General features: G+C 41.3%; 1 protein-coding gene across 4 annotated transcripts in view; it reads left to right on the top strand.

Annotated features, from left to right (window-relative positions):
• The window catches only part of SEMA5A (semaphorin 5A), a 368047-nt gene that overhangs the window by 248380 nt on the left and 92842 nt on the right, over positions 1 to 26825 (top strand). For all 4 annotated transcript variants that reach the window (XM_036409220.2, XM_036409216.2, XM_045571872.1 and 1 more), the window contains 3 exons: positions 2119 to 2181; positions 11197 to 11295; positions 12861 to 13074. In XM_036409220.2, coding sequence (XP_036265113.1) covers positions 2119 to 2181; positions 11197 to 11295; positions 12861 to 13074 — 376 coding nt within the window. The remainder of the gene's footprint in view (positions 1 to 2118; positions 2182 to 11196; positions 11296 to 12860; positions 13075 to 26825) is intronic.

Below are 26825 nucleotides of genomic sequence, written 5' to 3'. Positions count from 1 at the left end.
GGCAATTAGGTGACTTGGGAAGCTCTTTATTTGCCATTTCTGCAGAATGATCTAACAAGTTTGATTTCATTTGATAAATATTCTGTTCTGAACCCTGGGAATAACCCTGCTCCTCATAGCTCTATGTTTACTGAAGAGAGAATTGCTATTTCACTTTCAACACAATCGCTAGGCCACTGAGGGCCACCATAAATACCTCTTTATCTAAAGCATTTCACTGCATAGAAGTTAATTTCTCTCTGTGATGTATAACACTAAATCCTCTTGGTAGTATAAAATCATAGCTATAATGAGGCCTACTTTGCTAAGAGAATATATCATAGTGAATCAATTCTGTTTTCAGTTTAAGTGAGGGCAAGGGCATGGGTATGTTTATTTAAATAAAAACAAGAACAAGCTTTTAGAAAGAAACCTAAGAAAGTAAAGGACCACTTAGAATGACAGCAGTGCATTTATTCCTCTGTGCTTCACGGGGGACAGACAGTTATACAACTCTACATAAAGCTCTTATCACTTCTGGAAGTGCCATCACTTTGCGTGAAAATATTTGTCATCGTACCATGGAACTCAAGTCATTTGTTTGCCTTGAGATGCTGATTAACTGTGACTTTATTGTTGCCATTAAGACTTATGAACAGGAAAACATCATAGAAGAATAAATTCTCTTATCAGATGTTGACACTGACAAATATCTCGAAGTCTTCACAAGGGAAACACTGTAGTATTGTTTCTGTTTGGAGTGTTCTCTCTAGAATACTTTTCTTTTGGACTCATATTTGCCAAGTTAGATAAGTTATAGAAGATGTAGTGTTTTGTGCCTCAATCGTTGTTATGTCACATTTTTTGGAGGTCAAGTAGACATTAGATAATGATGTTAGCATGACTTTGTTATTTTTCTAAATTTAGGAGAATTAGAAGAAAAAGTATTTCTGGAAGTAAGGGCAAAACCATTATTCTTCATAATACTTAACAGTAGTTTAGTTTTAGCTAATTTTGAGTATTATTAAACATTAGCCCAAATTAACAAAAAAAATTGCCACCTCACTTAGTTTTTTTTTTTTGACAATGATTTAACCAGTTTTTCAGAAACCCCGAATTTTTCAGAAACTCAACTGTAGTATTAAGAATGAACATAATTATAACAATATGCATACAGATGGAAAAAGCATTTTTACCCATGATAGTTCACATCCCCACAGTAATATAAAAGATAAACAACTAGGATGCATACATTTGTTCAAAAAATAATTCACAATGTCAGCATGAGATCGTTAATGTTTGCAAGCACCATTTCTTCCTGCAAAATAAGCGCTGTATGTTATCTTAACTAACCACAGGTTCTGTTTGTGAGTTAGCGTCCTATGTGTAAGTAGCCACATCCACTTGATCAGTAATGAGTTGGAGTTGAAAAGTCTGAGAAAAAGAATATTTAAAAGTTGTGACTTTAAATATTTAGTCAGAGCTAATATCATGAAAATTACTGGTTTGTGATTTTTGCAAGAGGTATTTATTTCATTGACTACCAATTATAGTATATGTGCCTTGGGAGTAATGATATGCAAAATCTTCCTTCTTTTATTATCAATGAATATTGATAGATGACATGCTGTTGAAGCAAAATGAAGATGTCTAAATGAGTAGTCAGATCATTTTGTTTCCAGGCTTCTCTTTGAAGTGTGCTGTGGGTTTATTCTGTGACATCACAGAAGTGACAGGTTCTGTAATCGTGCACTAGTCACCAACACATTGGACATGCACCTGCTACAGTGACTAGATCTACATATCACATTTTTTTAAAGGAGGTGAGCTGTTTAAAATTCTTTAGTTCTAAAGCTCATGTAAACCCATAGGACCGGATTTTATGTACTTGTTCTAAATCCTATATTAGTTTAAAAATATTGGTGTCCTGATTCCCCCTAATCTGATTCCTGGTGTCTCTTTGCCCCCTCCCTCTCCCCCACTTGCCTCAAAGCCATTGTGTTCCTCAAAGTCATTGTGTTCCTCAAAGCCGAATAAAGAGCTAGGAAGAGGGAAGAGGAGAAGGAAGAAAATACAGTCTTAGCTCTTTTTGTTCAGTCAGAATTATAATAGTTGCTGTCATTTTGGTGTTTCCTACAGGCTGAGGAGTGGGAGTGTGATGAAGCGACCAAGAAGGCCTGTTACAGTAAGGGCAAATCGGAGGTAAGGAGGGCGCGGTCATGGCGGTCATCAGCTTTTTGAAGGCTGGAACATAAAGCATGTTAATGGGAAGGCTATTCCTGATTACGGTGCCGTGTGAAGAAGGCAAGCTTTGAAATATATGTGCAGTAAATTCTCCAGGTTTTAACATTCAGTGAGCTTCCAAAAGGGATTTAGAGCATAAGATCAGATCCAATTTGCACTCTCAGACATTAGACTAAGCAATGAAATTAATTGGTTATGATATCATTTAGAATACTGTGAGCCTGGATTTTTAAAATAATATTTAGATTTCTCTCAGTTGTGCCTTACAGCTCACTCCAGAAAATGACTACATGATATCTAAAATAATGGCGTCAAAAGTGATTTGAGAGTTCTTTATAATAATTTAACTTAACATATTTTAAAAATAAGCACAAGGAAACCTGTACCTCCAAGTTCCTTAGGGCAGGGTAGCTATGGCTCAAAGGCATGCCTTGAGCAGCGCTCCACATGGCAGGGGTGCTCTCTCACAGTTGGCTGCCCAAGGAGAGGCTCCTGAGGAAGTCTGTGTTTCTGAGAAAATGATGCTGGATCCATGAGGAAATTCTCTCCCACTGGGTCTCAGGCTCAGTAGGTCTCATTCTGTTAGGGATCGCCTTTCCTTTGTCGGAGCAAGGGCTTTCCAACCTCAGTCACATTTTGGTCCAGAACAAAGTTGCTCCTCAAGAGCAGCAAAAAGGGCTTATTCTTTACCAAGTGTGGTCCCAGGGCAAACAGTACAGCAAATGCAGAGATCGCTGGGAAAACTCCCTCACACCAGTGGTATTATATGTGCGGGAGACCATCCTGCACCTTATTTTATCCAACTTCATTGCCTGCTTTTCTGTCTTTGAACTCAACAGTCTTGAGGGTTAGACATGGAGGTAAGTCCTAGCAAACTTAGTCTTTGTGTTTCCCAAAGCCAAATGAAGAGCTAGGAAGATGGAAGAGGAGAAGGAAGAAAATACAGTCTTAGCCAGGGAAACCCTTGCAGACAAAGAAAAAGAAAGGCTATTTATCAAAAGATCTCTAACCTCATGAAAATGCTTCTGAAATAAGTCATGGCACATACAGTAAGATTTAAAGGTAGTACCAGGTTACACAAAAATGAGAATACTGTCTTTTAAAATACCCTCGAAAAGAAATACGTGCATAAGGAATGTATTTACTTCAATAATCTTATTGACTCTGTATAGATTATGTAGAAGCCTTTTGACAAAGTGCTTTCCAGACGGCTTTCTTTCTCCTCCCTGTCATATGGATGTCTTGATATGACAGATGTATTGGTATACCTTTGCTCCTCACTCACAGAGCACAGGGAGTTCTTCAATTAAGATCACCTGTGCTTGAGGAATGAAATGTGGGGAATTAAATTTACCAGGGGCTGGGGTGGAAAAAAAAATCATCTTTCTTTCATTCTACTAGTAAGATTCACTGTTGGAAAACATTGGCCTTTCTTTCCATGGTTTTAGTGCCAATGTCCTCCCCTTTGCCTGGTGATGTCCGGGCCTTCCAGGACACTGTTTGATGACCTCATTCTTCTATTTTATTTATTTTTTTAATCCTCACCCTAGGACAGTGGTTGGCAAACTCAGTCAACAGAATGGCAAACCGCAGCTCGAGAGCCACATGTGCCGACCGCTGCCCTAGGATATGTTGTTCATTGATTTTAGAGAAAAGGAGGGATGGTGGGATGGATAGAGACAGAGAGGAAGAGAGAAACATCAAAGTTAGAGAGAAACATTGATCAGTTGCCTTCCATACATGGGGATCTGACCAGGGGCATCAAACCTGAAACCTAGGTATGTGGCCTGACTGGGAATCGAACCTGCAGCCTTTTGTTGTATGGGATGATGCTCCAACCAACTGAGCAAGCTGGCCAGGACTCTATTTCTAGGAACTAGAAAGAGGGAAGAGGAGAGACCCAAGCCCAACCCCTGGGGCATAGATGGGGAGGCAGCAAGGCAGCCCCATTAAAAGCAGCAGCTTAGGCCACGTGCCACCTGCCTGAGGGCTAACCCCTAAATTTGAAAGTCAGACACTCCACATTTCTCTGTTCTGACAGTGCCAGGAGCCAAATCAGAACACATTCTCTGTATCAATTTGACTAAAACATAACAGCGGTTGAGGGGAGTGGAAATCAGACTTCTCTGTGGCCATGAATTTAGAAATGAGAATTCAACTATTTCATGACTTTCTTTGTGTGATAGTATTATGAACTTACAAAATGTATCCCTGCTCTTCCCCCCCCATAAAAAGAATAATAGACAATGTGACATCTCAAAAATGAGAAAAATGCCAGCCATTCTGACTGAAGTAGCCTTTTTCCTGTGCTAAGAAAAGCGGTCTGTGCTGCTCCACACAATGGGTTTTCCCACCAGGAATGTGGAGAGTGGCCAGGCTGGGCCTGGGGGTGGCAGCCCGAACCCACTTCTCCCTGAGAGCCTTCCCAGTGGCTGCAGAGCCAGGGAGAGGAAGATGACACATTTTCTCCTGCTCCTCTGGGACTGACCCTGAGGTTCATGTATAGTCCATCCCAGTGACAATTGAGGGAATTAAAGTCAAGAAAATGTCACCACATCTTTGCTTTGGGCTTGTTTAGAAGAGAAGCAAAGCACTGGGCCTGCTCATTCTTCCTGAGGTTTGATGCCTTGTTATGTACATGATTTTCAGCTCACTTTGGAGCAATGGGGGGAAATCTGTTTTTATGAATTCTGAAACCTCTTATAATAAATTCTGTTGTATTTAGTTTCCTTTGAAAGACCATTATAGAAATCAGCTTTGAGAACTATTTAAATGTCTTTTCCACAAATGTTATTTTAAACATAAATAGTCCATTCTCTGGTGATCTAACAAGAGTCCCTTGTCTGTTTGGCATTACTATGTCTGAGCCAAAGCCCTTCCCACCATGACCTTTAGGAACTTGACAAAAGAAACACAACTGGTGATTAAGGGCCTGAAAGAGCTGCTTTGTGTATATGTTGCACTTTATAATTTTCAAAAGTTTCTTGTTCATGATCTCATGTCAGTATTCTCAACACCAAGTTCCTAGAATTATTTTGCTAGTCAGTGGGAGAGTTTTGATTAGGATCTAGGGCTCTGTGTACTGTTCCCCTGCTCTTCCATTTGGTCCTGCTCCCGAGTCGTCAACTTGGATAAGTAAAGAGTTAAATTCCACCTGTGTGAGCAAAGACACCATCCTGCCTGGGAATCTGGGGCCACCAGGGTTGAAATTTGACATTTTCACCTGAATTGCTAGTATTTGGAAAGCTAGGAGTTTATCAGTGCCTGTGGCAAACTAGGCCTGCCTTTCTCCTAAATTATTGCTGCAAAAATTGAGGATTCCTTAGGTGAGGTACTAACGACCTGTGCAGGTTACACATGCCAAAGTTCTTTTTCATATCGAGCTTCCCAAACAAGTTTCCTATGGAGTCAAGTTCTTTTAAGAGTTGCATTATATAAATAATAGAGGCCAGATGCGTGAAGATTCATGCAAGAATGGGCCTTCCTTCCCCTGGCTGCCAGCACCACCTTCGCTCCAGCCAGAACTGCCTTTTTGCTCCTGCCCTGAGCTGCCTTTCCACCTTCTCACACTGCCCAGAGTTCCCCAGCTGCTGGGTGTCTGCATATGCAAATTAACCCACCATATTTGTTGGGTTAATTTGCATACTTTTGAATGGCTGGTGGGCACCCTGAAGGTGCGGTCAATTTGCATCTTACTCTTTTATTAGTATAAATAGTAATTACACTTTAATTTATTAATACACTGTGTGTTACGTAATGTAAATAATTTTAATGAAATCTGTGTGTATATGTATATGTTTATAAATTATCATACTTCTATATCTCTATATGTATATTGGGATGGGCAAAAGTAGGTTTACAGTTGTTCATATGGAAAAATACATGCAGGTTATGATTATTGCAATAGCTTTGTTAACTCAAAAGGATATTGCAATGGCACAGTGCACTTAGGTACAGTCTTAAAAATGCTCAAATTGCAGGCCTTCATCAATTACACCAGAAAAAAAAGGGTAGCCTTTTTCTGCCAAGGGCCATTTGGATATTTATAACATCATTCGCTGAAGATAATTCACTTAATATAAATATATGCTGCTATGAAAAAAGCTCCTAGATTTATTGAATTTTGAAATTCACCTACGGTTGCCTTTACAGGGCCAGACCAAATGATTTTGCAAACCTTCTAAGGCTTGAGGGCCAGATATTCCCCACCCCCGATTCATACCTTCTCCTAGTCTTTGGAAACCAGTAAACAAAACTGAATTTCTATGACCTGCTTGGGTTAGCCCCACTGTCTCCTGAGGAGGTTGAAGTCAGCCCTACTCTTACCATCCCCTGTATTTATATTTACTTCTATAATTTGTATGCACATTTATACATTGGAAACACACACATGTATCTTTATATACATTTGTGTGTATATATTTCTATCGATTGGATCATGTGGTTTTTTAAGATCCAGCTGGTAATCATGACTTTGGTTGGTGTACATTGGACCTAAAAGGCACATGCAATTACTCTGAATTGCTCCTCGGATGCTCACTTTGGATGTTCACACAGGTAATGCTTCATTAAGAGACAGACGCTGCTTTCAGTGGGAGCGCTGTGATTAACATAAAGGCTGTCAGGCTCCTCCCCCTCCCCCATCCTCCCTAAAATTGATGGGTTTGACGATGGGCTGGCTGTTGCTGAGGCATCTACCTTGTTTGCAGTTAATCTTTCTACACAATTACAGTCTTTCTTCAAGCAAAACATAACTGCTCGAAAGGAAAATGATGAAATGCTATAAGGCAAAACCAGTTAATTCATTAAGAAGATGATCCTAAAACATGTGTTTTCTCTTCTGGGACTAGACCATATGTCCTTGAGATGGAATGAGCCTTGGCCAGTCTCATCTAAAAGTTCTCAGCGAGTCAGCAACTATGCATCTCAGCTATCAATTCAAATAAAAATTGCTTCAAAGTCAAGGACAGGTTGACCAGCTTGCAAGAATGCGGGTGCACATGGGTCATTTTAATGTCCAAGTGGTATTATCAAAATGTAGATAGATGGTTCTCATTATCAACAACAGAAGCCATGTGGTGGCAGGATGCTAGTGGCCTTGGAATTTCCATGAGCACTATGACTTCTCAGAAAACCAGAAGTCATTAAATCCCCTTCAACCATTCTGAAGATGATATAAGGTGGGGTGGGGGGGAGAAATTCCTAGATGAGAGAGAGAGAGAGAGAGAGAGAGAGAGAGAGAGAGAGAGAGAGAGAAGCAAAGACATTTAGATAAGCTGATTTGTAAGAGAAACCTGAAACAGAATCTCCTAAAAGGATTCTATATTATGTCTATACTTTTAAAAAAGGTGTTTGCATGCAGTCTAGCAAGTTCAGCTAATCCATATGAAGGCCACATTTGTAGCAGAGCTTGACAAAGAGGTTTATCCGGAGATTTTCTACAGGCAAATTTGAGTCTAGGATAATCACTATTAAGAGACTAATTATTACAAAGCCTGGGACACAGACCATTTTTCTCAATCTTAATTTTGACTCTTTATTGCTAAGTATATCTTCTGCTCAAAAACTAAGTACTTCCACTTTCTCCTATTTTTTAAAATATATTTTATTGATTTTTTACAGAGAGGAAGGGAGAGAGATAGAGAGCTAGAAACGTCTATGAGAGAGAAACATCAACCAGCTGCCTCCTGCACACACCCCCACCGGGGATGTGCCCGCAACCAATGTACATGCCCCTGACCGGAATCGATCCTGGGACCTTTCAGTCCGCAGACCAATGCTCTACCACTGAGCCAAACCAGCTTCGGCCACTTTTCTCCTGTTTTTATGTTTTTACATTATATTTTGTTTGAACTTGCTCCAATCTCTCTTGGGGATAAAATACACACACACACACACACACACACACACACACACACACACACAACAACAACAACAACAACAACAACAACAACAACAACAAAACAAACAAACAAACAAAAAAACAAAGCAAAAACCCAAGGATTTATTCTTTGAAATGTATTTCTTTATCTAATATTCATATTTACTGATTCTAGAATCAGTCTGGGGGCAGTTTGCAAGTTAAACCAAAGAGAACTTCCAAGTGATTAAGAATAGGAAGGATCTGAGTTGAGCTGAGCCAATCTTTTGGGCAAATGAGTTGAGTTTTTGGCAGGAAGAAACAACATACCAACAGCCTCCAAAAGTTTCTCTTGTAGGACATCGTGTTCCATCGGACCCTCATCCTGGATCCATCTTGAACATAGTCCCATTTACTATAAGCAAGCCTGGATTCCATAGGGCTGGGTCCTCCATCCTTTTAGAAAAGGACTGCACAGACCTCCCTGTCTGACCATCCTGGTGCCTGGCATTTACCTTCTTCCTTGCTGCATACTCACTGAGCAGGGTTAGCTCATCAGGGGCCTATGACCCTCCTCAGATAGAAGAACTGCCCATTGTATCCACACATGATTCTCATGACCAGAATAGGCCTTACAAACAAACAAACACCCTCTGTGCTAATTGAAATAATATTATTTTCTCCTACACTTACTTTTTTCAAGATTTAAAAAAAAAATGACCAGTTGGATTTGCCCTTCCTCCCTCCCTGGCAAAAAGCTACATCCTGGTCATGACACCCCCTAACCATCTTTCTAATTCTTTCTCAAGTTTGTGATAGGCCTTCAGAATGTTAAGGACCTAAAATCCTATTTTCACTTTGTCCTTTTTTGGGGGGAGAGTAAGATAAACACCACCTGTGTTATCTTCAGTGTTTGCCTTCCCATAATTGATGAGAGGCACTTTCTCCCTTTTCACCAGGTCTGTAGCATTCAGCCTTGAGATCTCATCTTTTCAATCTGAGTGATTCTCTTGGAATATCTTACCCTTGACCTTCTCCTTGATTAACAGGGACTGTCTCTAGCACACTTCTATCTTGAGTCAGTCTCTTGTTTCAAAGAAATAAACAACATCTTGACTATTCTTGGAAAACTTCTAAAAGCAGCAGCAGAAAACAAAACAAAATCCCCACCTTTCTCCTCTGTGCAATTCTCTATCTCATTCTTTATTCTGGTGGCATTTTTGTGTCTGTTTTATCTGCTAATGTGTCAAGTCCTCTTGGCCCTGTGTTCTCCAAGGTCTTTTTGGATTCCCCCTCAGACAAGCTTAGGCTTTGTGTTTTCCTCCTCATCTTTGAAAACTCTGGGCCCCTCTGCTCCCTGAGGTGGGAGCCCTATCTCTAAGGGACTTTTTAAAAATGCCCCGGGACGCGGGACAAATTGTTAAAAATCGGGACTGTTCCGCTAAAAGCGGGATGTCTGGTCACCTTACCCATCTCCTATGCTTAGGAATGGATGATGATAAGGTTTTTTGAAGTCTTGTTTTGTTCCTTCTCTCTAGAACTTTCTTTATCTCTCCCCAGTTATAAAGACAAAACAGAAGACACCTCCCCAGGTGGTGTACCTTTCTCATTTACCCAACTTACTGTCTACTGTTTACACTCATTTCTTAATTCTTCTGATAGTTACCTTAGCTCTTTTGTTCTGTGGTTTTCTTTCTTCAGTTGAAGTGTCTTCAGGTTGGCACCTCATGATAATGTGCCACATTTATTGCTGGTACTAGTATTAAGAGATTTATCTACTCTTGATATTTCACTGTACATTTATTGTAGAAAGCAAATTCAAATAGCTTAGCTCTTTTCGTCCTCACAGCCAACCCACAAAGCACACTGAGCTGTGACAGATCAACATTGCATGGATACTGGGTTGCCACCTGGTTGAAGGAACATTGCTGTGCTATTCAGTCCAGGTCTCCCTGACTTGGGGCAATGTGTGATTCAAGTCATTGTGTCATCAGGTCCAGCGATTGGTCAGTGCCCACATCTTGTTGATTGCCTGGATCCCGACTTTGCCTTTTCACACCTGCTGTATTAGTCAGGCCTGAGATGAGGAGGGACTGAACTATGGAAGTGGTTTCCCTTCCTTTCTGTGAATTGCAATCTCCCTATCTCCACATTAACATCCACACTGATTCCCCAGTGGCCTTATAATCACAAGCATTGGATCAGGTCAGAACTTCATGCATTAACAACATATCATGGGTCCCTTCACAATCCGAATAAATGTAAGCTCCTCAGCCTGGCACACCTGGCCTGGGTCTGGCTCCCCTGCTTGTGTTCCCTCTTCTACACACAATGAAAGCACCGTGATTTCTCTAGCCAGTGTGCCGTGGCACAGGCTGTTCCCCTGCCTGGAGTATGTTTTCCCTTCTTTGCTCAGGAAGACCCTGCAAGTGTCAGATAACACCTCTTCCAGGGAGTTTCAGTAAGTTCTACTCTTCCTTGGAAGTCTATGTTAGGTGTCAACCTCTTCTGGGAAGCCCTTCTATACCTCTTTCTTTCCCCTCTCCTCTGGAATTAAGAATATTCTGTTCTTATGTGGACAACTCTAAAGTAATTGTTGTTGCCCTCTATTTCAATTTTTTTTGTTAAGAGTCTAGATTGTGACCTTCAGCACAGAGCCCCCTGAAGAGTATCTGATCAGTAAATGCTTTCTCAGGTCCATGCACTCCTATGCCCATGGACCAGATTTTTTTGTGAATGCTCTGCAACTGCAAGAACTATTCAGCTCTGGGTCACCATCAGCATGGGCTTTCCCACCATATGTTTGAGACGTCCTTCTTTTTTTGGTTATATTTTTATTTGTCCATCAAAGAATCAAAAGTGATAATAGAGTCTTGTTATGTATGTAACCAAATTTGAGAACAAAATATGAACCTTGTTCTGATTTGTATAGAGTTTCTCATGTGGCCTTCTCCTTGGAGAAGCATGCATATGTAGTTTAAAAGTCCTGGGATTTTAATTATATTTAATTAAAATCAGTAGTATCTCTTACTGAACAAGCATGTGGATAGTCACATTATTTAATAGTGCTGAGGCCTTGTTAATGAATTTCTTGTGATATTTTTATTTTTTAGGATGAATGTCAGAACTACATCCGGGTGCTTTTAGTAGCTGGCGACTGGCTATTTACCTGTGGGACCCATGCTTTCACGCCCGTCTGCAGCAATCGCACGGTACAGCTTCATGATGAGAGTTGACAAAACTTATGTCAGGAAAATGGAAACCTTCTATTAAAGCATGGGTGTATTTTTGCTTTTCTGTTCTCCCAACAAGTTGCTCTTTAATTCAAAAAACCTCTTTTGTCAAATTGAATACATATTTGATGTATTGATTTACTCCTAATCACAATTTTCAATTATATAAAGAACTAGAAATAACCATAGCTTTTATAATTAAATTTAAATAGATTTTGAAACTATTCCTACCAGCTTTTTCCCCACCAGTGACTCTAAACATTAATCATAAACATGTTCTTTTTTCTTACTCTGCTTCACTTTAGAGATACTCCTAAGTATTGACGTGGCCTTAAACCACAATCCGAATGAACAAAGATATTACAAATTGGAGAAGAAACATGACAAAAAGTTAAAGCAATGAGACAAACCACTGGAACTCTAGGCAAAGTAGTTATACCCAATGCTTTTTCTTTCAAGCTGTGATTACTGACAGGCATTTTCAGAGTCCCACATCTTTTGCCAGGAGAGCAGCAGGGTTATCAAAGCAAACCTGTCATCTTCCCAATGCGAGATATTCATTTGATCTTCCTCAGGGAACATAATGGAAAACTATCATCAGGTTAATTTCCTGGTTGCACAACTTCTCTCAAAACCAGAATTTATCATCAACTTCATTATTTTTGAGTTAGCATCCAGTTATTGTACAAAAAAAAAGGAGGATGATGAGGATGATGGTGATTCTCACAGAGATCCCTGGGTACCATGGCCTGTTATAAGAGGCCTCTGTCCACTTACTCATTTAATTCTCACATCTCCCCACTGTGGTGGTTATCCTTTGTGTCTCCTTTTATATAATAAAAGGAGAGTCTTGGGCAGAAAGATTTTGACTTACTTAACGGGGCTACAAGTCTACTCATAGAGCAGGCAGTGGCTCTGAGTGTCCCCCACCCCATCTGCATTCTTGCCTCTCAAGAAAGAGTGAGGGAACAAGTGGACCCAAGATTCCTTTACCACCCAAAGGGCTTTTCTCACTCAGGGACTGACAGGCTGGATTCTCCCCAGATGACAGCAAGTAATTGAGTTCTCTTTAAAAACTCAATGAAGTTTTGAAAATTTGGGCTACATGGTGCTATAAATATCCACACATCCTTACCTAGGAACACGTTTTGGGCTATTCATAATATGCTGATTCAGTTAAATTGTATATAACTTTTATTGTAGTTTATATTTCTATAAGTATTGAAACCTGGATCTTTATTCAAGTGGAAAGAATAGCAGTGCCCTTGCATTATGCATAGAAACAACATACAACAATCTTCAGATTTTGTGAGCATTCACTCACACAAGATACTGTTACTCTGTTGGGATGATGAGAGTGATACCTGCACACTAAAACCAGGCCCACAGCACTCAGTTTCTTCGAGGGCAGAGCATGAACTTGGTCATGTCTTGTCATGAGCCCCAGAAAGCTTGTTTCCCATGCTTCCTAGCAGTAAAGGCATTCTCAGAATTAAAGAGCCCGCCCAGGGTAATCCATTTCTCTCTCCTGTCCTCACCCACAGTTGAGTAACCTGACGGAGATCCATGACGTGATCAGTGGTATGGCCCGCTGTCCCTACAGCCCCCAGCACAATTCCACGGCTCTCCTCACTGCCAGCGGGGAGCTGTATGCTGCCACAGCCATGGATTTCCCCGGACGCGATCCCGCCATTTACCGAAGCCTGGGCCTCTTGCCTCCTCTCCGTACAGCCCAGTACAACTCCAAGTGGCTTAATGGTAAGTCCTCCATCCACTCCTGTTTCCCATCTCATGCGTCTGCAATTTCTGATGACATAGTGCTCAAAAACAAACTGTCACAGTTTCTAAAGAAAAGCATATTTTCTAAAGAAATCAAAATGTAACATGCTTGCTATTTCCATGTGGAAGAGCATCATGTGGCTCTTTGGTGATGGAAAGAGCAGTGATAGTCCCTACAGTGTAGACCATGAGAATAGGACTCCTTTGATATTCATCAAATTTAGGTTAGTTTTGCCGAAACCGGTTTGGCTCAGTGGTAGAGCGTCGGTCTGCGGACTGAAAGGTCCCGGGTTCAATTCCTGTCAGGGGCATGTACCTTGGTTGCGGGTACGTCCCCGGTAGTGGGTGTGCAAGAGGCAGCATGTTTCTCTCGCAAGAGGCAGATGCAAGAGGTCGATGTTTCTCTCTCATCGATGTTTCTAGCTCTCTATCTCTCTCCCTTCCTCTCTGTAAAAATCAATAAAATATATTAAAACACACACAAAAAACACACACTTAGGCTTGTTTTTAATAGTAATGTTTATAATTTAGAAAATGTGATGTTATGTCCAAGATATCTGTAGACTCGTGCATTTCCTCTTATCATGTTTATTATATATCTGAAACAGGAAATTACTAGTATTTCATGAAACATTCAGACAATGTGTAAAAGAATGTGTACGGCGACTGGTAGCTCCAAGTAGCTTGGCCAATTTAAAAAGAAGGTATCAAATCAGGGTAGACATCTTTGGAGTTGCTTATATCAGTGGCTCAAAAGTTAATAAGGACCCCGATGCTGCCATTGGTCTCTCTGCATCTACAGCCTGTCCAATCAGGTTGGTCCTCAGGCTAACTCACTGCTGAGACTTCTTATCCTGCCTTCGGATATGACAGTGGAAGAAGAGCCACATCAGACTTCCCTTCAATCTTGGGTTAGAACTTGGTTACCCGCTCACTGTTGAGATTTGCTCTGTACCATGTCCTGAGATGAGGCAGCCAAAATTCATCCCCTTTGCCTATGTGTATGTGCATGTGTTACTGTGAACATACACTCTCACAAATATAATGCTGTGGATAGATGTGTGTACCATATGTAGTTCATTCCCTTATGTTTTTGGGAGTTTGTGCTAAGATGAAATCTTCAAATAGCCATGATCATATTTATTATTTTGAGCCTTCAAGTTCTATAAAGATTTACTGGCTGTCTGCCAAGGACACACTAATTAAATAGGGCAGAGTTTCTCAACCTCAGCACTATCAAAGCTTTGGGCCGTATAATCTTTCGGGTGGGGGAGGAGTTGTCCTGAATATTGTGGGATGGTTAGCAGCATCCCTGACCTACACTCACTAGATGACATGCTTCCATCCCCAGTTGTGATGACAGAAATTGCTTGCGGTTGAGAACCACCTATTTAGACCTATTGTTTATGAATGTGTATGTGTACATATAAGCATAGCACAGGAATTTGGTCAAATAATATAGTCAAGCCAACCACCACAGTTTGCCTTTTGAAAAATCTCTTCTAGAAAAGAAAATGTTCTCATCAAGTTTCTCCAGCAAATTGAATGACCATGTGCTTCCAAAGGGAGGCATGGGCTGATTTTCCCAGACGAAGAGTGACTTGATTCTCTCCATTACCATTAGTTCTGTTGAACTGGTTGCATCTGAATCCATCCACGCTCTATGGAAGGTCCCCTTTCATCCCTGAAACTTTCATCTGTGTAGCTCCAAGTTCTGCCTATTTGTTGATTTTTACTAGTCAAGCTGTTTCCAGTTAAAATTCAAAACTTTCCCACCCAAAGGCATTGCAATTAGAGTTTGCCCAAAGCAAAGTATAAAGTAATTAGGAGCACAGTCTCTTTCTTTTCCCTCAAGTGATACCCTTAAGAATATCCTAGAAAAACAATTCAGGTCAGAGCATGAGTTATATCCGCTGGCTGTTTCTTTACACGTGACTCTGATACCCACAGGCTGATCAGATGGTCAGATTCTCCTAACCCTCCGGGTGGAATTTTTTCCATATGAGAGTCAGATGGTAGAACAAGGGCCATGGAGAGCTAACCCACTGTGCACCCCAGTCCAGCAGGTGTGCCTTCATCATTTATTGAGCAGAGGAAGCTTTAGATTCTCAGCTCATAGAGGCTCTGATTTCCTCACAGAGCAGCACTCCTCACCCCCTCCCCTGGCCACACCGGGGAAGCCCTGACTCCTGGGGCAGAGACGGAGAGCCAGTTCTTGCATGCTCACTGCTTATTCCCTCTCCTGCTTTCTATTGGGCCAATTCCTTCTTTGTCTGAACGCTGAGATACTGGTTCTGCTCCTGGCTGGTTGGCCCCGTTTTTCTGCTCCTATTGACTCTCCATCCAGGGTGAATTCTGGCCTCTGTCCCCCACTTTGCCCTGCTCCGTCCTCCACTGAGCCCAAGTACGGAGTCATCTATTATCACTGGCCTAATTGGAACCCACACGTCATACCCCATCTGCTGATTGACCCTTCATCCTGTCTCAGTTCTTTTCTGCTGTGTGTTCTGGAGGAATTTTCTTTCAATAGATGGTTACTCTATTCATTAGCCCTTCTTTTTTGCCATGGCCTTACACTTCTTCCTCTCTAAGGGTGATCACTCTCTTTTTATAAAAATGCTCAGATTTTTTTCTTTCTTAAATGAGACAACAAATAAAGAAACTCAAACAAGCTAAAAAAACAGCCTAGTTCTGCCATGTCTAGGAACTTCCTCATGTGGCCATCTTCATATATGAACAGCCCTATTGGATTAGAGGCCCACCTTTACCAGTATAACCTCATATTAAATAATTGTATCTGAAATCATCCCATTTACATATTTAAATGTACTGAGGGTTTGGCTTCAACATTTTTTTTTTTTTTGGGGGGGGGAGGTGGGGATACAATTCAACTATAACAGTATTGAAATCTTTAACTGCAGCCTCTTATTTTCTGATGGTGATAGTGGTCTTCCTTCCGATGCTGTGGGTGCATCCTCTGCCCATCCTCAGTCTCCCATCTCAGCCGTATCACCTTCACTCTGAGCAGACAATAGTGTTTCCTTGTTTCCAGTGATGTCAGGACTGTGTGATTGTCGGTCCCCTTAGTCCAAGGCAGAGCCGGTTTACTCCTCCCCCCTCCTGCTTTCCTGAGCTCCGGGATGCAATACATTTCCTTAAACTGCTGCTCTCTGCACTGTGCATCCCTCCTGGCCCCATGGCCTCTGGAGAAGGGTTTCTGTCTCTTAGGCAGCATTCTGGAGTGGATCTCCTCCCTCCATTCTATGTTTGAGTTACTCCCTCAAAGGGCTACAGTGCAGGCTTGGCTCAAGCACAATGACACCAAAATATGTTTCTTCAGGACTTAGGGCATGTAGATAGCACAGCAGGCCCATAGGCAACTCCAGCCTCCCAGGACCCCAGAACTTCATGGCCAACCTTTGGTCTGTCCAGGGTGATGTCCTGCCAGGACACAGCGAACCCAGAGTAAAGTCCTGCCAAGCCTCTAGTCTTCCCACCACACCTCCTAGAAACCAATATAAATACCTAGTACTGTTCAAACAACCGTCCTGGTACATGTTGAGTCCTTTGGATTTAATGCCCAAGCTCCAAGCACACATTTTGATTATACCACTATGGTTACACACCATTAAGTGGGTGTCCCATCCCTCCTGCACCACTGCCCCTGTGCCACATGACCCGAGTGGCAGGACACGCCATCAGCTGTCAGTAACAGCTGGCATAGAGAGGAAGGACAGGGCTGGCTGTGGATACCTTCCTCAGGTTTACCTGCTTCTCTTTCCCAGCCTGTGTGTCTGCTCTGTCTGTGTTTTCAGCCCTGACTCCGGCTGCATTCCCACGTACCTTCTTGGAGCTCTAGAGGGGAAGTGTGCTGTTCCCTGGGTGCACCAGGCCTTCCTCACCGTGGTCCTGTGCACGTGGCATTTATTCTGTCTTCACGTCCCTTGATTTTGCCTACTCCCTTGTATCAGCTCTTCTTTACTTCAGCTCAAATTTCAGTTTCCCCTAGACTCAGTTGGGTCTTTCATCTGCTCTTGGCCATGCTCATGTTTATACTTACCCCTCTGCACTGGAGCTTTTGGTCTCTTGATCAAAACCTACAGCAGGCTTGCACACATCACCTGCTCACACATGCACACTCATGACTCTGTTATCTTAGCAGAACAGCACACATCACCTATGCACTCATGCACTTATGGCTCTGGGCTCACAAAACTTCATTTATAGACAGTGGGTAGGATATGGACCATGGGCTATGGTTGGCCCAGCCTTTATTCATTCTGAAAAGCTCTTTCTCCCACATGATCTACCCGGCCAGCTGGGGGCCCCTTTCAGTCTCGGTTAAATACTACTTTTCAATGGGACCTCACCAGACACCTTATTTGAAATCATATCCTCTTCTATCTAGTAGTCCTCTTGCTGCTCCTTACCTTGCTCAAGGTTGTTCCTTAGCTGTCATGCTCTTTAGTACACTGTCTCTTTATCTCCAGTAGAATGAAAGCTCCCAATACATATAATTTTAATACAGTAGTTTACAGGTAAGTAATTTACTTCTTTGTTTTCAGCACAAGCTTGTGAATACCCTTGAGGGCAGGGAATACATGCGAGCCATCTTTGTGTGCTCAGCATCTCACTTAGTTCCTGAAACACACCTGAAACTTTATTAATATTTGTTGAATGAGTAAGAGAAGACCACGTTTCACAAGAAGCAGAAATATGAATTATTGTGTTAAGTGAACGGAACAGGTTGTATTAATTTTAAACCCCACAACCCCCAAGAAAAATGATTTGTATATTTTTTAACTAAGTCAAGTCTGAAGACTTAAAAATCTTCCTTTTACCATTTTATTTGGACTCCTATTTTCAGCTATTATTTATTCAGTCGGCTATAAAAAACAATGCCATCAATTGAATAATGTTCTGTAGGTTTGAAACGTTGAGTTTAAGTGTTTGGTAATGAATCTAACTTTTATAATGAGATTTCCCCCTGTGCAAAAATCACTCTTAAAATAAATTTATGTGTTTAGAGAAGTACCTTAACAGCTTTAATGCATTAAAATACTAATTATTAATAACCATTAGTAAATGACTATTGTAAGGCAGGATAATAAATGTTTAATGGCCGATGCTTAAAATAAAGAAGCTGTAGAACTTGCCTTTTAAGAAATTGGCAATCAAATTGGGGAAACAATAAACCGGTGAAAAAAGGGAAAAAATGACACTGCCAAATTAATAGTGTGCAAATTGAGTTTGTGGGTACTGAGGGAACTATATGCTTGCCATAGAATAAAACCTCAGTGTGAACTTAGAAAAGCAAATTCATAAATTAGTCTTAATAACTCAGTGTGGACATGTACACAGACATAATCTCATTAGCACTCAGCAGCCTGCTTGTTTTCTTCTCTCTCAGAAATGTTAGCCTTTCTTGGGTTGTCCTGATGAACCCCATGGCTTCCTCCATTCTCTGAGATTCCAGCCATGACCTCATGTGGAGGCAAAGACACTTGAACTCCACAAGGGTTCTCATTTGAATAGTGTCACTCTTTAAGAGCTGCTATGCTTTTGTTTAAGGAACCTCTTACTGTAACAATCTCAAATTCTGTTGGTTTGAAATACTTTAATGTTCTTATCCACTCATTAAATAGTCTTTAAAGTTAATACAATGATTAACCCACTAATGATTAAAGATAATTCATTTGGAGAGAGAAAAATCCCATCTGTGCTTAACACCAGGAGAAATCGTTTCTGCTTACAAAGTTATGGGCTTTGTGGAGAAGGACAGACCCTGGCCTTTAGAGATCCAGACACGGCCAGGTCGGGTGCCCTTGTGGGGCTCTGTCCTGGGGTTGATGGGAGCCCTGTAGGCAGAGGCCACACAGTGCCTTCCCTGAGGTGTTTGTGAGGCACTCTCTGGACAGATGACATTTGTTCTAGCAGCACATTCATCAATGAACGCAGAGTTCTCAGATCAAACAAAAACAGACAAGTGGGGCTTGGGACTCCACTGTGTTTGCATAGGGGAGCTTTCTTTCTATTTATCAAAGAAAAGCAGCTTGGTAAAACCAGAACTAAAACAAGATTGCAGAGTCAGCAGCCAAGTTTTGTATTTTACCAAACAAGCATCATTGTCATCAATGGTGGGAGATTTTCATAATTGCAGCTGCAAGGTTAAAGTCTGACACTAACTCACGGAGGTTACATAAACTTGCTGAGTGATGAGTTTTGCTCCTAAAGCATGCTGAGCTACATCCTATGACATGAGACCCAGCACAATGAGCTGTTTTTGTGTTTTGTTTTGTTTTCCTAACTTTCAGCCTTCGTCCAGCCCATCTGAGGGCATGGGCAGATTGTCCATCTTGTCTGGGATGGATGCATTTGAAAATTGTGTTATAAGCCAAATCTGATTTTCATCATAGGGTCAGAAAAGAGTTTAAACAAATGCTCTTCCTGCATACCATCTGCCTGAGTGTGCACCTGTTGGTGTCTCTCTTACCTCCTATCATTACTCCAGGTTTGAGGGGAGTCACATGGCTGTTTATCACGTGCCAGGTGCCTGGGAGACTCCATATACATGTTGTCTGTAATCCTTCACACAACCTTCCACAGGAGATGGCAATGTCCTTATTTTACAGATGAGCAAGCTGGGGTTAGATGGATTAGCCACCTAAACCAGGGCACACCTGAGCTAGGATTTGAAAACAGGTCCCACTCCTTGAATCCTTGCCCCTCTGTGTGCTCCTGGCCTCCCCTTTGTTTAGTCAGTGTCCTAGGAATCACCAGCCTCCTAACTCGCCTCCATCACTCTCTCATTGTGCCTATGGTTTTATGCCCAAGCTGAGGTGGAAGGGGAATATAGAAACTTTGGAAATGGTTGAAAGAATTTTCTTATACAAGCTTTTAAGAGGAGGTAGAATAAACTAGGATTTTTTGACCCAAAGCAGAAGAGCCTGTGAGCTAATTCAACACAGGCTTTATGGGCACAAATGTTTGGTCAGTGAGGTGGAGGCATCGATTCTTGTGGGGCTCTCTGAAAGCAGTGCCCTGCTCTGTGTTGGCCATCCAGCACTGAATGCCTGCAACTTGGGAGCCTCAACATTGCCTCAGGCTTGTGATGAAGTCTCTATACTTGCCAGTAAGCATTTGGAATTTCAGTTTGCACATTTCAAAAGAGAATGGATAAATGAGAACCTCCGTCCCCCACCAAGATATTATGAAGCCAAAGGCACCAACCATATACACTAAGTCTTATACAGACTGGCATCCTATCCCCCAAAATAAATCCACACAAAGAAGTCATGCCCCATTACAGAGAATACAATACCTTGTGCAAAAATTTACTAGGACTTCTATAACCGCTCAGGAGAATGGCTTCCTTCTCACTGCCTAGACATCATCAGCAGCTTCCCTCTGACAGTCCTGGGTGGCTCCTGGCACCCTGGCATGAATATTCATGTTTTTCTCTTTCCTTTCAAAGGTGTTACAATTTGGCCCATAAATCCTTCTGCCATCCTTTTATAAGATAATTCAGTTCTATGTGTTTCAGTAAATTTGTTTCCAGGTTATTTCCTTTATCTTTATTTTTTCTCCATCAGTGACCTCTCACAATTTCTCATCCACTGCCACATATTGGGCAGTTCATTTTCAGTGTTTTGTCTTCTGTCTTGGTGTGGCTCCGATCCCATCAATAGACAAAGACCACGCTCATAAACAAGTTTATTATTCTAATGGTATAATGGTGCAGCCCAGTATCTCCTTTCAGATAAATCTTTCTTTTTTCCTCTGAGTCTTTTAAAAATACTTTTAGGCATTAAATATTTCTAAAATATTTGAATTCAAGTTAATTTAATTTTTTAAATTTTCCAATGAAAAATCTCCCTAAGTTTCGAATTAGGATTCTACAGGTTAAATTATTAGGTCTTTAAAGAAATGAACCCATGTTTTAAAAATATAATCAGGAAAAAAATGAACATGATAATTAGAAACTTTTTCTGTTTGCAAAAAGTTCAGAAGTGCATGGTTGTGAAATCACTTATAATTAATTGAGCCTGGGAAAGTGGGATATGGTAGACTCTTACAGGAGAATGGAAGGCCTGCTGGGGCTTTGTGCTTGCACTGGGGTGAGAGAACAGAATAGACAGGGTATCTGTGTTCTTTTGAGCTAGAACATTTAGACAAAGAGCCAGTTAATGAAGCTCCTACAGGCATAAAGAGAAGGAGAATTCTGGGTGAGAGTTTTGGGCTCCTGGGATGCACGCTATGCTTAATCAGAAGTGGTGGTTCTCATTTAGCGAGATAGCAAGTCTGGGTGGTCCTGTCACTCCTAATCAGCAAATCCATCACATCACTCATTTCAACAGAGCTATTCCCCTTGAAAAGGGAAGGAATCAGGTTTCCTGGAACCATGTTTCTGGTCCTCTGGCCATTGTTTTGGGAATAGCTTTCTTTCTGCCAGGGGCTTAGAGAGAGAAGGATTTGGGATTCAAGACTCACTGTGCTGTGTCAATGACCACTAAGGACATGCTTGGGGTGACCCCTTCCCCCTTTTACCTGCCCACCAGCATCACCACCGCCACACACACAGGTTTTTGGATCATGCAGTTTTCTCTAAAGCTCTTCTTTATCTCTCCTGTGGCAGTGGAAATTCATACTCCTTGCTATAGGTGGCTAGGCTGGCCCTTAACTCCCGTCCTATTGATTTCTTTGTGTTGACACTGGCTTTGTTCCATCCCTTTGGGTCTTCTCTCAGGTTGCTCTTTCTCCAGTTCTTTGGGGGGGTGGCCCCTTCCCAATCTCATATCTGCCCTTTTCCTGATCCCCGCCTTTCTAATTCTCAAGTTCACCTTTCTCCTTTAGGCCCTTGTTGTCCTCCTCATCATCATAATTTCTTGTTAGTCTGTGTTTTATTGGTCTGCTCACATTGTCCTTGAGGGCACTGGCCATGTCTGTCACTTTATCATAGAATACCCAGTGCCTAGGACAGTCTACACAGTAGGTGGTCAGTGAGCTCCTGGTGACATGGGAACATTCTGTTTGACATCAAGTCTCTGTCCATAGTACAGCCCCTTCACCTGTTTGGTTCTAGATCTGCTGAATAGAACACTGACCCTCATTTGGCATCTAAAAGCCAAGCGACCAGAAAGACTGGAATGACTGATTGCTATGATGCACACTGCGATGGCCATCTGGCCTGATGGGGGGCCCCAATGGGTATCCTCAATCTGATCGGGGGCAGGGTCAGCTGACCAACTGCCCTTGGCCCCTCTCCTTAGCCAGCAGGCCCAATCAGCACCCCCCAATCAGGGGTGGGGCCGCCGGCCAGCTTCCCAGACTCCCCTCCCCTCCTCTGCCAACCCCACCTGTGCAAGAATTCGTGCACCACGCTTCTAGTATAGTAAATATTGGTGATGTGTTTACCAATGTCTATTTTTATGTGTATATATATATATATATATATATATATATATATATATATAATTTATATATATATTATTTATAAATTATTTTATATATTCAAATAAATATATATTCTCTATTTTGATGAATAGCAATCAAGTGCCAGGCACTTGGCATGTGTTTCTTTTATTCTTACAGTGCTAACCTTTCATTCTCACAGTGCTACTGCATGTTGGCCTTTGTTACCACCATCCTAAAAAGGAGGAAACTGAAAATTTATGCTGTTAAATAACTTGACTAAGTTCATACAGCCAGTAGGTGGAAGTATTGAGCCATATATTCATACACCTCTATGCTTTGTGTCTGTATGTCGCTCACAGAGACACACACACACACACACACACACACACACACACACACAGATTTGTCTTTCTATCTATCCAGTACTAGAAATATTAGGGAAAGAACTTGAATACGTTAATGGCTTTTAAACCACATTACTGCATTGTACTTCATGTAATTTAATTTTAGTGTAATTATCCCCTAATCATAGATACCTAGATGAAATTAGTTTTACTTTGTTAGCCTCTGCAGCACATTTTCATATGGCTGTGACGAGGGATGCAAGGTGCACAATAGGCCAGGGTCTGAACTTTAGGAATATATAGATGGAATGATTTTATAGTAATTGACACCAACACATTAGAGAACAGAAAGTTGCTGGCTAACTATGAGTCACATGTAGACATTGTTTCCATTAACTCTGTTTCTTTTGGTGGCATAGCTTGTTATTTTAAAAACTCAGCATGTGTGGCTGTATGTATGTTCCCTAATTTCTGATCACCTTTAAGCCTCGTATATCCATATTTATTATTATCTGAAGTTCTACTAAATAAAAATTGTTAAAAGGGGAATCAAGAGTAAACCATGAAATAATAATTATAGCCACCATTCATTAGAATTTTACCAGTCCTCTCTTTAATCCCTATAGCAAGTTAGATGTTCTATACCCTGAATCATTATACAGTGTGAAGGATCATTCTGGATGTCAGTGGTCCAGCCCAGGGTTTCATGATGGGGTAGGTAGAGCCACAGCCCAAATAGGCCACATGCCAGGCATTGGCCAACTTGCCTTTGACAAGCATATCACCAGATGGCCTTTGTTTGCAAAATAATTTACAATAGATTTTGATTCCAGTAAGATTTCTGTAGAGTTGGGAAACTGGAATTCCTTTTTGTCTTTAATATCCATTCTCATCAATGTAAACAAATAGGTCTCTATCAAGAGCCTACCAGTGACCTGGTCAGTCCTGCCAATGAACCATTGGACTTGGTGCACCCCCAGGCTGATGCTGTGGCCATTGGAATGGAAAGAATAGAGAATAAAAGGCTGCACTTGGATATTCAGCACCTGGTGGTTTTATGTGGTTAAAATCTCCTCAATAATGTTGTCAATGCTTTCACTTATATTGTGGATCTTCTGTCAGTATTCACTTCTGTTTGATTTCCCTTATGTAAGTAACGGTGTGAAATCAAAGTTCTTGTATCATGAAACTTAATTCGTATGATAACATGATATATTTAGCAGAATAGTGTAATCCGTCACTCAATATGTTTTACAAACATGAGATTAAACAGCCTTGTGCATATATTTATAAAAAGCTGACGTATACTCATGTTTGTTTTTATTTTGAATTAGCAGCACGCCTCCTATTCCTTTGTAGTTCTAATAATAAAATAATGAATAAAGGACCGCTCTGATTCCTTGTAGGTAATCACTCAGTGCCTGATGTATGACTTGTTTAGTTCACTCAGGAGTGACAGATACTGCTTGGTGGTGAATTGCATTTTAACCAGAGACAGAGCCTGAATAATGCAAGAGGAACAATGTGCATCTTATTATCCTGCCTGATGAGACACAAACGTCCCCTACCTCCAGATTTATATCTGTAACTGCAAGAGACACTTGGCTGCCTGTTGAACAATTATTCCTGCTTTTTTGCTGTGTTTGGAAAAGCAACAGCATGTGGGCTGAGTTTCAAAAGATTCTGCTTTCCAGGAGGACATGGAGCTGCCTGACTTTGTGGCAGGTCACTCAGTCAGTGAGCCGCCAGCATCCGGAAGGACCACTGCAGGGAAGCAGGGTGTGTGTCCACATGCAGTTCAGCCCCCAAGATGGCCTGTGATGTGCGGTGAACTAAAGCACAGCATACACTGCACACCAAACACACTCTCCCCTTTTCTCAGTAGGAGATTGTGTTGGAGCATGTCTATGTAAAATGTTCTTTGTCACCTTGTTGTAAAATTGGTTCTGGGTGGTTTGGAGAGAGATGAGGGATTCTCTGTGGAAAGAGGAAGCCGTGGGCCAGTCTGCTTCACATGACTGGATCCTTCTGACATGAGAATCCTGACTGAAATGGTGATAGTGGAGTGGACATGGAACACGACATGGACGCCCCGACAGTCACCCTGGGCTCCCTGAGGCTACGGCGGGCGCCATGTGGAAAGCCATCTCTGGGTTTGAGAGATTACTTCCTAATGAGATTCTTATTTATAAGCCCTTGCTTGGATTGTTGGCGTCTTCTTCCTGACTTTTCTTCTTTCTGTGTTGTTCCCATGTTTTTACTAGCTGTGGAGTCATGTTTCCTCTGGACATTTATTGTCCTGCCTAATTGGTTGTGAAACCTTCCTCTTCTTAATCCTGGGTCAGCCTGCTCCGCACTTAGGTTTCTAAAGCATTGTTCAGCATTCCAAATCCTCTTCTTGAATGTTGTTAACATCATGAATTGTTCTTGTGCAGCCCATTATGTTTTTCAGTACAGGGTAAAGAGAAGTGTAGAGGCGGTGAGGTGAAACTCTCTGGATTTAGGACATCACCTTTGCCCTGCCCCCGTTGCTATTTGTATAAACTTGGACGGACAGATTATTAAACGTCTGGGCGTTAGTGTCTCCATCTATGAAATGGAAAGAATGCTCAACATTTTCCTCTATGATTTCTGTATGTTTAATGAGCATATGAATGGGGGCTCTGAGCTCAGAGCCTGGCAGGGCTGCAGCAGCACACCACAGATATTGTTCAATCTTAGACCTGACCTTGAGATTGAAACCATGGAAGAAACCATGACCAATTTCTTTGTAGCTTTTCACTTTCCTACATATCAGAGATATTTACTATGTAGTTTTCATGCTACTTGTCCCCAAGTTCATAGCAGAAGATGGTGGTTGGGAGAAGAGTGTATGATATAGCTCCTGGTCTCTGCCTCATGCCTCATCCACATGTGCTGGTTACTGTCATCCTGAGCTAGACCTATCTGGTTTTGGACCATCTTTCTTTGCTTTCTCTTTTTTAGGTAAGGTTTGTTGTTGTTATTGAAGATGATGATGGCTTTTTGTTTGTGTTTCCTGCAATGATCAAATTGTAGCCTGCTTATAAGAGCGTGAGTGCAGGACCTTTTCTGAAATGACTTATCCTATTTCCTTTATGAGGCAAATATAGTTTGTACTTGTTCTGTATCTTGGTTTTGGGGATCTGCTTCAGAGGTACTTCTGTTTTGGAGATTCATAGTGAACACGGTTTCATAATTTCCCCCAACATTTTGCTTTATGTGCCTACAAACACCAGTCAGAGGTATGCAGCCTCCTGTTTGTGAGCTTCTCTTCAGGATACATGTAACAGTAAATATATATATTTTAAATGTCCAGGTTTAAAGCAACAGTTATCTAATAGTATTTTTGGTAGTGTATAAGTTAAAATCATTTTTTATAGAATTCTCTTTATATTACTTGCTATTCTTAAATAACTTAAGAAAAACATAATGGACTGAAGAGAAAAGCACATTACATATACAATTTAGAATATTTGCTACATTTTTAGAATGTAAAATTGAATTAAACTTAAACACTTTGTGGGGACGGAGAATGTGTGCTTTGATTGAAAACTAGCTACAGTCTTTCTGGAGATCATAGTGGAGTGCTCAGTGGCTCTGTCACGGCAGTCTCTGAATCAGTGCCTACATTTTAGATCTGAGGTGAGCCTGTTGTGTGTCTTACTTTTAACATTAACATTAACATTAACATTAACATTAATGGGTCATGTTGTAGCCAAACATATTTGTAGTTGTACTGCCAATAATGTATCTATTGGTGCACTCTAACAAAATACAAGGCCTATTGAATTGTCCCCCAAAACTAATTGTCTCTGAAATGTGTTCTTGTGGATAGTAGTTGTGTGTAACTTTCCATTAATTTTGAACACCAGAAATTATTGCTATACTAGAGGCCTGGTGCCCGAAATTCATACATGGGTAGGGTCTGTAGGCCTGGCTGGCAATCAGGGG

The sequence above is a fragment of the Pipistrellus kuhlii genome, unplaced genomic scaffold (genome assembly GCF_014108245.1).
Source record: "Pipistrellus kuhlii isolate mPipKuh1 unplaced genomic scaffold, mPipKuh1.p scaffold_m20_p_4, whole genome shotgun sequence".
Lineage (NCBI taxonomy): Eukaryota > Metazoa > Chordata > Mammalia > Chiroptera > Vespertilionidae > Pipistrellus > Pipistrellus kuhlii.
This window is presented reverse-complemented; position numbering and strand designations above follow the sequence as displayed.